General features: G+C 40.4%; 1 protein-coding gene across 2 annotated transcripts in view; it reads left to right on the top strand.

Moving 5' to 3' along the window:
* LOC140481436 (interleukin-1 receptor type 2-like) overlaps window positions 1-11,571 on the top strand; it is a 32,753-nt gene extending 21,182 nt beyond the window's left edge. The window contains exons 4-6 of one of the 2 annotated variants that reach the window (XM_072577605.1): window positions 5,696-5,841; window positions 7,990-8,126; window positions 10,895-11,571. In XM_072577605.1, the coding sequence (XP_072433706.1) occupies window positions 5,696-5,841; window positions 7,990-8,114 (271 nt within the window). In that variant the 3' untranslated portion in view covers window positions 8,115-8,126; window positions 10,895-11,571. Of the gene's footprint in view, window positions 1-5,695; window positions 5,842-6,286; window positions 6,708-7,989; window positions 8,127-10,894 lie in introns of those variants that run through there. The other variant, XM_072577606.1, reaches the window with a different exon arrangement.
* The last annotated feature ends 4,102 nt before the right edge of the window (window positions 11,572-15,673 follow it).

Below are 15,673 nucleotides of genomic sequence, written 5' to 3'. Positions count from 1 at the left end.
CTGTTACAACAGACATTGTATTGCATCACAAGTTCAAAGCAGCTTCATTTTGTTTTGTTTGCTATGTGAGACTTATGAATTTAGACATATGCATGTTGGTTAATTATTCATAGGAAAGTAGCTATTGCATTAGTTTCAACGTAAAGTATTTGGGTAATTGTGAGCACGACTGATGTAATTGGTTTGCCACTCATTATAGTTTTCCAGCGTTACTGCAAAAGAGGCTTTGAATTAATAGTTGCTTTGTAGGACAGAACTTGGTTGTGGCTGAGAAGAAAAACAGTCTCAAAAGCTTGCAGTTACATTCATGAGAACAGATGCAAGAATTTAAAATTTCAAACAATCACAATAATTTACATGCCACGAGGAAAGAAGTGTTGATTGGTTGACAAGTCAACTCTGGTTAAGACATTCAAGGAGAAGGTGAGGACTGCAGATGCTGGAGATCAGAGCTGAAAATGTGTTGCTGGAAAAGCGCAGCAGGTCTGGCAGCATCCAAGGAACAGGAGAATTGACATTTCAGGCATAAGTCCTTCTTCAGGAATGAGGAAAGTGTGTCCAGCAGGCTAAGATAAAAGGTAGGGAGGAGGGACTTGGGGGAGGGCGTTGGAAATGCGATAGGTGAAAGGAGGTTAAGGTGAGGGTGATAAGGTGAGGGTGATAGGCTGGAGTGGGGGTGGGGGTGGGGGTGGAGAGGTCAGGAAGAAGATTGCAGGTTAGGAAGGCGGTGCTGAGTTCGAGGGTTGGGACTGAGACAAGGTGGGGGGAGGGGAAATGAGGAAACTGGAGAAATCTGAGTTCATCCCTTGTGGTTGGAGAGTTCCTGGGCGGAAGATGAGGCGCTCTTCCTCCAGCCGTCGTGTTGCTATGGTCTGGCGATGGAGGAGTCCAAGGACCTGCATGTCCTTGGTGGAGTGGGAGGGGGAGTTGAAGTGTTGAGCCACGGGGTGGTTGGATTGGTTGGTGCGGGGGTCTCAGAGGTGTTCTCTGAAACATTCCGCAAGTAGGCGGCCTGTCTCCCCAACGTATAGGAGGCCACATCTGGTGCAGCGGATGCAGTAAATGACGTGTGTGGAGGTGCAGGTGAATTTTTGGCGGATATGGAAGGATCCCTTGGGGCCTTGGAGGGAAGAAAGGGGGGAGGTGTGGGCGCAAGTTTTGCATTTCTTGCGGTTGCAGGGGAAGGTGCCGGGAGTGGAGGTTGGGTTGGTGAGGGTTGTAGACCTGACGAGGGAGTCACGGAGGGAGTGGTCTTTTTGGAACGCTGACAGAGGAGGGGAGGGAAATATATCCCTGGTGGTGGGGTCCGTTTGGAGGTGGCGGAAATGACGACGGATGATACGATGTATATGGAGGTTGGTGGGGTGATAGGTGAGGACATTGCCATAGAGAAAGCATTGGTTAAGACATAGCCATAGAGAAAGCATAGGGAACTTTAAGCTCCCCAAATTTCGCATAAGTAAAAAATAGTGTTATGCTTGACTATATGCCCTTATTTTGCAGAGAGCTGGTACCTCTGCAAATGAATATATGTCACTTTTTTTGTTTGAAGCTCAATTTTGACTTGGTTGTTGGTGTAGATTTTTTTTTAATCCTAACATTAAGGATTGTTCGGCAAGTGTTGCCCTAATATGGGTCCTATTTAACAGTAGATGCTTTGCTTTGGAGATTGCACGTATGGCTGCTGCAGTACAGTTTGCAGGAGCAACATGTTGTTCAATTCAATGAGCCAACTGTTGGGATGTATGACACATGTACCTGTAATCATACCAATAAGAGTATGACCTCACCTTTGCCAAACTGCCTGCCTCAGATGCATCTGGTCATGACAGAATCTGTGGAGCGAGCATTACAGAATCCTTGTGGGGTCAAGTTCACGTTCGCATTGAGGAAACCTTCCATTGTGTTGTCTGGCACTACCACCATGCTCAATATATCTGATATAGATTTAGAACAGTTCCAGCAAATCAAGATAGGACAACCATAAGGCACTGTGGGCCAGCAGTAATGGCATTGTTTTCAACTACAACCTGTCACCTCATGCTCTGGCAAATCACTCAAAGCACCATTACCATTAGCCCTGGTTCAGTGAAGAGCACAGGAAGGCATGCTAGGAGCAACACAAGGCATACCATGAAATGAGGTATCAACCTGACAAAGCTACACCACAAAGCTATTTCAAGGCAAGAGCAGTAAGTGATAGATAGAGCTAAATAATCCCTCAATCTGTTGGATCAGATCTGAGCTTTGCAGTCCTTCCATATCCAGTTATGGATGGTGGTGGATCATTAAACAACTCTCAGGAGTCAGATGGTCCAAAATATCATCATCTCTATTAATGGGGAGCCCTACACATCAGTGTGGATGACATGGTGGGAAACGTCAAAATTAGAGTCATAGAGTCACATGGAAACAGATCCTTTGTCCAAGAGTTTTTTGAAAAAGTAACATAGAGCATTGATGAGGGCAGAATGGTGGACATGATCAATATGGACTTCAATAAGGTGATTGACAAGGTTCCCCATGGGAGACTGGTTAGCAAGGTTAGATCTCATGGAATACAGGGAGTACTAGCCATTTGGGTACAGAACTGGCTCAAAGGTAGAAGACAGAGAGTGGTGGTGGAGGGTTGTTTTTCAGACTGGAGGCCTGTGACCAGTGGAGTGCCACAAGGATCAGTGCTGTGTCCACTATTTTTCATCATTTATATAAATTATTTGGATATGAACATAGGAGGTATAGTTACTAAGTTTGCAGAAGACACCAAAATTGGTGATGTAGCGGACAGTGAAGATGACAATGGGATTTTGATCAGATGGGCCAATGGGCTGAGGAGAGGCAGATGGAGTTTAATGTACATAAATGTGAGGTGCTGCATTTTGGGAAAGCAAATCTTAGCAGGACTTATACATTTAATGGAAAGGGGGGTGCTGGAAAAGCACAGCAGGTGAGGCGGCATCTGAGGAGCAGGAAAATCAAAGTTTCGGGCAAAAGCCCTTCATCAGGAATGGAGGCTGTGCTTTTCCAGCACCACTCTAATCTAAACTCTGGTTTATAGCATCTGCAGTCCTCACTGATGGATGACTGCATAGAGGGGCACAGATAGGATAACTAGACAAAGTCTTTTCCCTGGGGTGGGGCAGTCCAGAACTTGAGGGCATTGGTTTCGGGTGAGGGTGGAAAGATATAAAAAGGGTTCTGCGGGGCAACATTTTCATGCAGCGGGTGTTGCATGTATAGAATGAGCTGCCAGAGGAAGTGGTGGAGGCTAGTACAATTGCAACATTTAAAAGGCATCTGTTGGGTATACGAATAGGAAGGGATTGGAGGTATATAGGCCGGGTGCTTGTAGGTGGAACTAGATTAGGTCGGGATATCTAGTTTGTCTAACATGCAAAATGAAGAATCGATCTTGGCTTCCTCTAGAGTCGTAGTATTATAGACATCTGGCTTCAGCCAATTTGATTCATTCCATGTTTATCGAGAAATAGATGAAGACACAGGATACCACAAATGCCATGAAATCCTTACAATATTTAAGCAATTGTACTGAAGGGTTATGTTACAGATCTTGCTGTGCCACTAGCCATACCTTACCAGCACAGTTCCAAGTCTGGCATCTGTTTGAATGTGTAAAACTGTCCAATAAAGTCCTGTAATAGAAAGCACTTAGATCCAACTCTGGCATTTATTACCCCAAGAGTCTTCTCTTGATCATCAGTTACGTGTTGGAGGGATCATCAACAGTTGTATGAACTGGCAGTTCCTCAGCAGTACTTTACTTACTGATGCTCATTTTTGGGTTCTGCCACTCCTGATCTTATTATCGTATTTGATTAAAATGGACAAAATAATCTGAATCTGAAGTTCTCCAGTTCTAGAGAAGAGTCATACTGGAGTTGAAACATTTAAACCTGTTTCTGTCTTCAGACGCTGCCAGACGTGTTGGATCTTTCCAGCATTCTGTGTTTATTTCAGATTTCCAGCATCTGCAAGTTTTTATCTCTATTTGTCTGTCCAGAGGAGTTGTGAATGGCTTAAGGATGAACAACTGCCATACAAGCAAGTCACAAGAATAAAACTGAAGGCAACAAAGATTTTTTAAAAAGGTGAATTGGGGGGGCATGTTATGACCTCAGGTTGTTGGATCCAGCGTCCAATCCAGGCTATTAAAACAGAAGGTTCATCCAATGATGAGGTGCTGATCTTCAAGTTTCGGCTGAGCATCATTGGAACACTGCAGGACATTGAGATCTGAAGGGGAGAGAAATGGAGAATTAAAGTGAAGGATAATCAAAAGCTTGGAATTACCCTTGCAGATTAAATGGAGATATTCTGAAATATTGAGCAGATTATGTTGTGAGCCTTTAATTCTTTCAGTGCTTGGTGGTAAGTGTCATGTGGCTCTAATTAAAGAAAATTGTGTACTTCATTGAGAAAACAAGAATTTCATAAGAAATAGTTTTCTTGGTAGCTTGTTTGGAGACTCTTAAACATTATGATGGAGATTTGCTAATGTCACATGCTACAAGTATTGCTCATAATCATGGCCCTTGTTAAAATGTGATTAACCCTATTGTGGCTCTGTTAAGCTGTTCACTTTATATATTGATGATCTGGATGAAAGGACTGGAGACATTCTGGTGAAGTTTGTCGATGATACAAAGTTATTTGGACAGGTAGGTAATACTGAGGAGGTGGGGAGGCTGCAGAAAGATTTAGACAGTTTAGGAGAGTGGTCCAGGAAATGGCTGATGAAATTCAACAAGAGCAAATGTGAGGTCTTGCACTTTGGAAAAAAGAACACAGGCATGGACTGTTTTCTGAACAGTGAGAAAATTTATAAAGCCGAAGTACCAAGGGATCGGGGAATGCTAGTCCAGGATTCTCTAAAGGTTAACTTGCAAGTTGAGTCCGTGATTAAGAAAACAAATGTAATGTTGTCATTTATCTCAAGAGAGTTGGAACATAAAAGCAACTATGTGCTTCAGGAACTTTATAAAACTCTAGTTAGGCCCCATTTAGAATACTGTGTCCAATGTTGAGCCCCACACCTCAGGAAGGACATACTGGCACTGGAGCATGTTCAGTGGAGATGCACACAGATGATCCCTGGAATGGTAGACCTAACATACAATGAATAGCTGAGGATCCTGGGATTGTATTCATTTGAGTTTAGAAGGTTGAGGGGAGATCTAATAGAAACTTACAAGATAATGCATGGCTTAGAAAGGGTGGATGTGGGGAGACTAGGACCCGTGGACACAGCCTTAGAATTAGAAGGGGTCAATTTAGAATGGAAACAAGGAGACATTTCTTCAGCCAGAGAGTGGTGAGTCTGTGGAAGTCATTGCCATGGAATTTAGTGGAGGCCGTGACATTAAATGTCTTCAAGGCAGAGATTGATAAATTCTTGATCTCGCAAGGAATTAAGAGCTATGGGGAGAATGCGGGTAAATGGAGTTGAAATGCCCATCAGTCATGATTAAAATGGCAGAGTGGTCTTACTGTGATCTTGATGCTGTTTTATGACTGATTAAATAGTCGAATCAGTGAGCAATTGGTTTTCTTATTTCATTGACAAGGGAAACTCTTAGTTGTTTGAAAATATTAATGTATTAGTATGGTGTCTTTAAGCTTTGCATGCTTTCATGTTGGAAACTTCCTTCTCATTCATGTTCCTTTGAATTAATAGTGAAAGAAGAGAAAAAGAAGCAAGTTATATTGATGTTCACCTGAGTTTTTCAGAAATTAAAAGAAAGGATTTTGAAATAAATTTTGTGTGTGTCGTCTTAAGTGAAGAAATTGATCAAGCAAGCTTCATTTTCATCAAGCCAGCAGGTAAGTTCTTTCTAATTTAGGACAAAATGAATTGGAATATCAATTAGTCCATGATTTAATTTTATAGCTTGTAGAAAAGATCGTTTCTCATTCTATAAAGGTCTTGTATTTAATCACAACCACTTTGGAAAATAAGTAAATGTCTCTTTATTCATTTTGTTTGCATCAATTTGGATGTTTTGACTACATCTCTGAGACATATACAAAGATGCTAGACCATTTAATAAGATAGGAGCCTGTGATGTTGAGGCAGTATATCAGTGAAAATGATACATCTCTCAATTTCTAGTTACCTGTATGCAGAGTGAATATTCATATGTGGATTGCTTTACATAAGGTGATCTGTGTATATTGGGAAGTATAGTTTGATCTTAAAGGGTTCTGTCAAATGGCCATCTCAAATGAAAGATACTGTGACAAGTTATCCCTTTGTTTTTGCTCCAAGATATCCTTGACACCCGGATCTCACACAATTGTTGGACTTCAGTATTCTAAGACTTTATTGTGGCTGAGGCTGTTTTTCCTAATTCCTCATTCCTGATGAAGGGCTCCTGCCCGAAATGTTGATTTTCCTGCTCCACGGATGCTGCCTGACCTGCTGTGCATTTGAAGTAATACTCTAATCTTGACTCTAATCTGCAGCATCTGCAGTCCTCACTTTCGCCTATTTTTCCTAATGCTAAACGTTAGCCAGAAACTGACAGGCCAGGATGATAATCTGATGAGAGGAACTGTTCAAATTCATAAAAGCTTTCTGAAAAGCGAACTACTTTGTAAAAAGTTATGTAATCCAGTGAAGTTAAAAATGGCATAATCTTCCTGACAATAAATTCCTTGTTTTGTAATGATGCCCAAGAATGTTATTGTTTTCTATCTCTTTAGAGTCCCCTCCAAATCCAAATGTTCTGCAGTTTTTGAAATAAAACTTTTGAGATGATGCCAATAATTGTTACTCATAAGCGGTCTTCCCATTTAGTGGCTTTTTGGTATCTGTTAGAAATCAACTGAAGTCCATTGATGATATAATTCAGTAAGTAATATGTAGCCCTGTTTAATACAGGAATATTCCAGACTTCAAATTGTTCTGCTATATACTTGGATTCTTAGCTCTTAAATCACTCAGATTACATTGAATCTTGAAAGAACCATCAGTAAATTGAACGATTATGATTTCTGTAACATCCGATTCATAATCATGATTAAGATCTGATCACGTGAGGAAAACGTCTGCTTAGGTTAGCAATGTATAAAACTGCATGAAAGACTTCATTTATAACATTATTGTAACCTTAGCAATGCTTCCGTAAAATTCCTTTCTACATTTGTGATTGAGCAACATTTCATTTGTGCCCATTCATTTCTGAAAGACTTTACAACTACTTACATTAGGTAGAATCCCATTAGCTAGGAAACTTTGATTGTAGCAAGTGACCTCAAAGGAACTTTCACTATCTATTACATATAGGAAAAACAGGGGAATTTGAAGCTTTTATCAGCATATTTACCATTCAAAGCAATACCTTACTATCATCAAGTGAAATAAGAATTACGTAAATTGAGTTGGGTTTTCTCTCTAAATATGTTAACACCTAACATCTCTGAATACTCTTGGTGTTACATCTCTTCATGTAAACAGTAATCTGTGACAGCACCACCGTACATAGAAGCTAAAATGGAGTACAGGGGTAACACCCATGAATTCAGAAGCCTTGCCAACCATCAATGAAGTTAATCCAGCAAATGTAAATAGTTCTAAAGTCTTGTGCGTCTACATAGATCTAGTTAAAACATATTACTTGTGGTTTTCTAGTGACTACTGTTCTATGAAGGTGAGCAGTAGCAAAATTTATTTCGGTGTGTATATATACAGAGATGAGTCATACTGTTGCCTCATCTGTCCCCATTATATTCTGTCAGTAAATGGGACAGATTCAGGCTCAATTCAAATGAGCAGAACTACTTCTTGACATGTTTGTACAATAGAGAAAGGTGACCCAGGAATGAAATTGTTTCAAAATAAGGATAATTTTCAAATCTTTTAGGCAACAGTGTTCTTTGGAAGCTTATTACATTTTCATGATAAAATATTGTACTTGGTACCAAATATTGATTAGTGTTATCTGTAGTAACTCATTTTTTTCTTTGTAGTCTCAAATGTCGCATCAGATTTTGTAGTTGCTCTAGTTGTGCTGATGAGTATCATTCTGGTGAGCATTTGCACACGCAAGTTTATAAAATCCAAGCATCCACTGAGATATGCAATCCTAAAGTGAACACTAATCCAGGTAAGCACAATCCTTTGATTTAGTTAAACCTATTAATATGTAGGGTCTAAACTAAAATTCACTCGTGAAATATTAAAATCTTTTGGTTTCAAGTTCTTATCGTTACCTCCAAATAGATATTAAACCACATTTCAAGTTTAATAATTGAGTATAATCAATATAACCAATACTTTAAAGCTGAGTTATTCAAAGCTAAATCTATTGTTGACTTTGAAATATCATGGTTATAAGCATCCACAAATTATGGATGAACAAATCTAATTGAGGTTTCCATACTATCAAAAGCCAAGATTTTTTTTAAATTTGTTCACAGATTTGGATGTTACAGGCTGGACCAGCATTTACTGTCCATTCTGATTGCCCTTGAATTGAAAGGCCTGCTAAGCCACTTCAGAGGCCAGTTAAAAGTCAAATATATTGCTGTAGGTCTGGAGTCACACGTAGCCCAAACCAGATAAGGGTGGCAATTTCCTTCTCTAAAGGACACTAGTGAACCAGATGAGTTTTTCCTTAAAACCAACAATGGTCATCATTTGACTCTTAACCCCAGGTTTTCATTGAGTTAAAATTCCACCATCAGCCATGGTGGGATTTGAACACAGGTCTCCAGAGCATTACTGGGTCTCTGGATTAACAGTCCAGCAATAATGCCATGAGATCGTTGCCTCTCCTACACCATGTGGAGAGGCCACATGGGTAAAAACTGGTGGTTTCCTTGTGGCTTTATCAATGATGCAGTCTCTGAATGTAGGGGTTACCTTTGCTTAATTAGAGTCCATTCTTTGAGATCTTTCAAGACCTCCTCCATGATGGCTGGCCGTGGCCAGTGGCTGTACCTGCAGTGAGTAGAACTCCTAATGATGCTGGGGGAGAGGAACTGCCGACTCCCCAAATAGCTGGCAGTTTTGGAAGGGATGGTTTTGTGATAATGTGACTAGACTACTAATCTAGACTAATGTTCTGGGGAAATGTGTTCAAATCCCACCATGAAGATGGCAACATTTAAATTACAAACACCCCAGAATTTAAAAAAAGAACCCAGTCTAAGGATGACCATATAACCACTGTCCATTGTCATAAAAACCCATCTGGGTTCACTAGTTTCCTTTAGAGCAGGAAATCTACCACCCTTACTTGGTTTGGCCTACATGTGACTCCAGACACACTGAAATGTGGTTGATTCTTAACAGCCCTCTGGATAATTAGAAATGAGCAAAAAATATTCACCTGAATTCTTGATCCCAGGATCAAAAAAGAACCCCTTTTTCATCACTGGTGGAATAGCAAGGTTGGCACGCTGAAGCTATTGCCTATTGAAGGATCGGGACAGGACTCTGGGCAGGAAGGCATTCCTCAACATCACACACCCTGACTGAATGACAAGAAGTCAATGAGTTCTCCACACTCTCAATCCCTGTTTTCCCTTGCTTCAATTCCTTTCATCCATCTGCCACCTCCCAACCCGCTGCTCTAAAGCTGACCAAGACCATAAAACGTAGGAACAGAAGTAGGCCGTTGTGCCTGCTCCACCGTTCATGAGATCACAGTTGTTCTGATAATCTTCAACTCTACTTTCTTGCCTTTTCTCCATGCTGTTTATGCCCTTACTGATTCAAAACTCTGTCTATTCAGCCTCGAATATACTAATGACCAAGCTTTGTGATAAAGATTTTCACAGATTCACCACCCTCTGAGAAAAGAAATTCCTTTTCATCTCTGTGCTAATTGGGCAACCCCTTAGGGCAACACCGTGGCCCAGTGGTTAGCACTGCTGCCTCACAGCACAAGGGTTCTTGGTTCGATTGCAGCCTAGAATGACTGTATAGAGATTGCATGCTGTTCCTGTATCTGCATGGGTTTTCTCCAGGTGCTCCAGTTTCCTCCCACAGCCCTTTGATGTGCAGGTTAGGTGGATTAGCCATGGTTAATTGCCCATTGTGTCCAGGGATGTGCAGATTTGGTGAATTAGCCACGGGAAATGCAGGCTTCCAGCGATAGGGTGGAAAGTGAGTTTTGATGGGATGCTGTTCGGAGGGTGGGTGTGGATCCTGCCTTGGCTGATGGTGCAATTTGAATTCACTAAAAATCTGGAATAAGCATCTAATGATGACCATGAATTGATTTTTGGTAAGACATATCTCATTCACTAATGTCTTTAGGGAAGGAAGCCACCAGCCTTGTCTGATCTGGCCTACATGTGACTGTAGACCCACAACAATGGGATTGCCATTGAGATAGGCAATGAATGCTGACTTAACAGTGATACCCTCATCCTGTGAATGAGTAAAAAAAACATCATTATATATACTCTTGCTTCCAAATGCATTCTCTCTAACTTTTCAGGATTAACTACTATATGCTATTGTACTGCTGTACTTGCTGAAGGGATTTCCATTTGATTCTGACTAGTTTGTCTTTGTTGCTTTCTAGTTTCTGTTGAAGGTTTGAACAAATATCCCCCAAAACTAATTTTAAAAGTCATATCTCTTTCCTTAGCAACTTTCTCTGGTTATGCTGGTTTTATTATTGCTACCTAATTGAATTCTCATCTCTTGATAGAACTTTGAGCTCAATATACAATGGGTTTTTCTGTCACCATTGCTTCTGCAACCATTTCTATGCCTGGATTCCTCCTCCTGTACTGTGCACTTTTATTTTCTCCTTCACCCTCAAGTCTTTAGAATTTTCATTCCACCTGAAACCCTGCCCCTGGCTTCTTAGTCAAAGACCATCAAACTGAAACATTAATTATCTTTTTCTCTCCACAGATGTTGTCCAACCCGATTTCAAGGATTTTCTTTTTTCAGTATGTTAAATGGTTTATTTTGTTTTACATGTACTTGGAATTTAAATGCATGTTTCGTAACCAACTGCATAGGTATATGAAAGTTTTGTCTTTACCTTTGAAATTTCAGATTGAATATACTTTATATCACTTCAAGCTGCTTGATATAAATGATATACCAAAATCTCTTCCTTTCAAGCTATAGTCATGTTAAAATGCCATCTTGACATCCTTGTTTGAAGCACTTACTGCATTATGGTGGGAGCAGCTAACAAAATTTGAATTTGATGGATTCTGAATTCTGATAAACTGATTAAAACTTGTGTTGGGATCTGATGTGAAAATGGTCCTAATGGTTATTATTGCTGTTGTACTTGTGATCTTGGAATTTTCTTCCTATTCATTTCATTCAGTGGTAAATTATAAGCTGGTAATTAGGAAGTAGAAGATCCATGCTAGTATTTTGGGAATGTATCTTTTGTTTTTCTGTTTTCACATAAAATGTAAAAGTATGTTGCAATTTCACATTAGTCACTGAAGTGAGATTATGCTTGTATTCCTTTCAATTGTCAAGATTTTTATTTCATGGACATTAAAAGAATAAAACCTTACAAGAAGCAGCAAGCTTAACATAATGTGATAATATTACATTATTGTTTAGACTTATTAAAATGGATAAATTTTATTGACAATTGGTTTGATTGAATTTTTTGAAGAAACAACAAAAAGGATTAATGAGGATAGAGCGGTGGACATGGTCTTGTATGGACTTCAGTAAGGCGGTAGACAAGGTTCCCTGTGGGAGACTGGTTAGCAAGGTTAGATCTCATGGAATACAGGGAGAACTAGCTCTTTGGATACAGAACTGTCTCAAAGGTAGAAGACAAAGGGTGGTGGTGGAGGGTTGTTTTTCAGACTTAGAGGCCTGTGACCAGTGGAGTGCCACAAGGATCGGTGCTGGGTTCACTATTTTTCATCATATATATAAATGATTTGGTTGTGAACACACGAGGTATATGGTGCAGATCACACCAACATCGTAGGTATAGTGGACAGTGAAGAAGGTTACCTCAGATTACAACGGGATCTTGATTAGATGGGCTAATGAGCTGAAGAGCGGCAGATGGAGTTTAATTTAAATAAATGCGAGATACTGCATTTTGGAAAAGCAAATCATAGGAGGACTTATGCACTTAATGGTAAGGTCTGGGGAGTGACAAAGAGAATTTGGAGTACAGTTTTCATAGCTCCTTGAAATTGGAGTCACAGGTGGATAGGATAGTGAAGAAGGCGTTTGATATGCTTTCCTTTATTGGTCAGTGTATTGAGTACAGAAGTTAGGAGGTCATTTTGAGGCTGTACAGAACATTAGGCCACTTTTGGAATATTGTGTGCAATTCTGGTTTCCTTCTTATTGGAAAGATGTTGTGAAACTTGAAAGGGTTCAGAAAAGATTTACAAGAATGTTGCCAGGATTGGAGGATTTGAGCTATAGGGAGAGATCGAATAGGCTAAGGTTGTTTCCCCTGCAGCTTGGAGGCTGAGGGGTGACCTTTTAGAAGTTTATAACATCATGAGGGGCATGGATAGGATAAATAGACAAAGTCTTTTCACTAGGGCGGAGAAGCCCAGAACTAGAGGTCATAGGTTTAGGGTGAGAGGGGAAAGATATAAAAGAGACCTATGGGGCAACCTTTTCATACGGAGGGTGGTGTGTGTATGGAATGAGCTGCCAGAGGATGTGATGGAAGCCGGTACAATTGCAACATTTAAAAGGCATCTGGATGGGTATGTGAATAGGAAGGGTTTAGAGGGATATGGTCCAAGTGCTGGTAAGTGGGACTAGATTAGGTTGGGATGTCTGGTCAAGATGGACAAGTTGGACCAAAGGTTCCGTTTTTGTGCTGTACATTTCTATGACTCTGACTCTCTCAATCAATTTTGCTTTGATTTTATATTTTGGTCCAATTGTTATTGACACAGATGTCTTAAGGTTTATGCGCTACTTACATTGCTTACTGCTGTTACTGTGACTACAGTAGCTACAGATGTCATCCCTATTGTAAGGGACTAATGCCAAGAATGAAATGGTTGTAGATAAGCTCAGGACCCACGTAGGCTGACATTGAGTGGAGTACTGAACGAGTGCTGCATATGAAAAGACCAAAATGATGGACAGAAATTGGTTCCTTTGTGGGTGGCAGGGTGGCAAGGTGGCTCAGTTGTTAGCGCTGCTGCCTCACAGCACCAGGGTCCCAGGTTCGATTCCAGCCTCCGGCAACTGTCTGCGTGGAGATTGCATTCTCCCCATGTCTGCGTGGGTTTCCTCCCACAGTCCAAAGATGTGCAGGTCAGGTGAATTGGCCATGTTAAATTGCCCACAGTGTTAGAGGGAAATGGGTCTGGGTGGGATACCCTTCAGAGGGTGGGTGTGGACGTGTTGGGCCGAAGGGCTTGTTTCCACACTGTAGAGAATCTAATCTGGGAGAAGATTTGTAGCTCGGGTGCTCATTGTTGTGGTTCTGTTCGCCGAGCTGGGAATTTGTGTTGCAAACGTTTCGTCCCCTGTCTAGGTGACATCCTCAGTGCTTGGGAGCCTCCTGTGAAGCGCTTCTGTGATGTTTCCTCCGGCATTTATAGTAATTTGTACCTGCCTCTTCCAGTTGTCCAGTTCCAACTATAAATGCCGGAGGAAACATCACAGAAGCGCTTCACAGGAGGCTCCCAAGCACTGAGGATGTCACCTAGACAGGGGACGAAACGTCTGCAACACAAATTCCCAGCTCGGCCAACAGAATCTAATCTAAACCCTCTGCTATTCAGAAATTCTGCAAATAAATAATCCTACTATTCTAATTCATCTTAAAATCTCCTGGGAGAGAGAGAAAAAGAAAACAATAATTCACTTTAGAAAAGTCTCCCTTCAACCCCAAACGCAATGAAAAATGAACTCCAGGAGAAAAAAAATGACCATGGGGTAATGATCCAATCTCCCCATGTCTTCTGTATGTAGCAATATCATCTTTCCTCTGGAATGTGGTCAATTTCTTTATGAATATTTACAACAAGTCTGTACCTACTGCATGAGGGAGTAACCTAACCAAAAACTGATAATCATCTGGGTGGGGAGACATTTCCTAATAAACTTAAATTCTACGCATGTGTGGCAAAAGGTGTATGTATAACCACTTGTTTTCCCTAATTATCAAAAGATCTGTCCATATGTGAACAGGCTGGACTTTACATCATTTTAGATATTTCAATCAAATTTTGCTAAAACATTCAGTTTTCTAGAGTGAAATGAATCAATTTGCCTCAACCTAGCATAAGAGCTGTGAGTTTTTAATTTAAGTATTAATCTAGCACTGCTCCGCAGACTTTTCTGAGGCCTCAATAATTCCCACCATATAGGGGAGCAAAGCTGAACACTATAATCATTTTGGGGATAATCTTGCACATGCACAATGCAGTGTGTTTTGGTACTGGAGCATCTGTTACACCCAGATCCTCGGTGAAGTTCCCCAATTTGTTATGGTTCCAGATGGAGTACCTCAAAATGCTCACCTTTTGGATTAGGAGGGATTAACTGGCTCCCCTTCTTTGCTCATCTCCACCCCAGCCACTTTCAGGTGGTAGCAACAAGGTTCATTTTGAAACAAATTCCTTCCCTTGCAGATACCTTTCCCCAGATCTAAATTAACCTCTGTCTTAAAGTCCAATTTTGCTCGGCTGCCCTGAATTAACAAAGGGTGACTGAATTAATTAATAAACATGCAAAGAATAAGTACATAACACACTTCCAAAGAACAGAAGTAGGATGGAAGTTCAAAAAATAAAAGTTGAATAAATGATATATCGATCACTCTGAATTATTTGTGAAGAACAGATAATTGTACATTATAGCTGACACAATACTGTTACTGGTAGCATTGACTTCATAGTTGAATACTTGCTTTCACAATCTTTGGCTTTGCAGAAAGATTGAGATTCTGTTGTTCTGATTCATTTAAAAAAATATTGAACTCCAATATGAGAAGTGAGAGTCCTTTTGGTGTTCTGTTTCCTTTATCTGAATGCTAATTAACTGGCTTTTGTCACTCTGAGTGAGGTATTCCCATTATCTGCATTACAGGGATGACTAAAGGTTTCTTCTTTGTGACTTATATCGCAAGCTGGTGCAAGGCTGGTATGATTGAAAATCTTCAATCCCACTAGCAAATTCCAGTAGATTTAAAACTGGCCTTTTAACCCCTATGCTTATGTATTCATCAAAGTGTACAACAGAAAACTTATCTGTAGTTGCAGGTGTGATCTGTAGAGATTGGCTTGGGAGGTCATCAGTCCCTCATTACTTTTGAAGTCTTGAGATCAGTCTGTTCTGACTTGCTTTTTGCCATCTTTGAAGGACTGTTGTTTGAAGTTCCCTTTGCATGCATATGTGTAACATTCTCAAGGGTCTCCTCTCTCTCTCTCCTTCTCTCTCACTCTCTCTCCCCTCCTCCCGCAACTCTGCTCTACCGATAACCACTTAAGTTACATCCACAGCCATGTTGTGACTGTATAACCCCTATTTTAATACACCGTTTTGAAACAAATGTTAAAAACATTGTCTGTGCAGTATTTTGGGATGACATATCTTACCCATATATATTCTGATGTACTATTTGCTTTAACCGTAATTATTTGATGCTGGCCATAAACCTTTAGAGGTTTGAGTACTTTTATCACACGAGCCTCCATGCCTTCTCAACAGATTTTAATT

This window comes from Chiloscyllium punctatum, chromosome 9, assembly GCF_047496795.1.
Source record: "Chiloscyllium punctatum isolate Juve2018m chromosome 9, sChiPun1.3, whole genome shotgun sequence".
In the NCBI taxonomy this organism is placed as follows: domain Eukaryota; kingdom Metazoa; phylum Chordata; class Chondrichthyes; order Orectolobiformes; family Hemiscylliidae; genus Chiloscyllium; species Chiloscyllium punctatum.
This window is presented reverse-complemented; position numbering and strand designations above follow the sequence as displayed.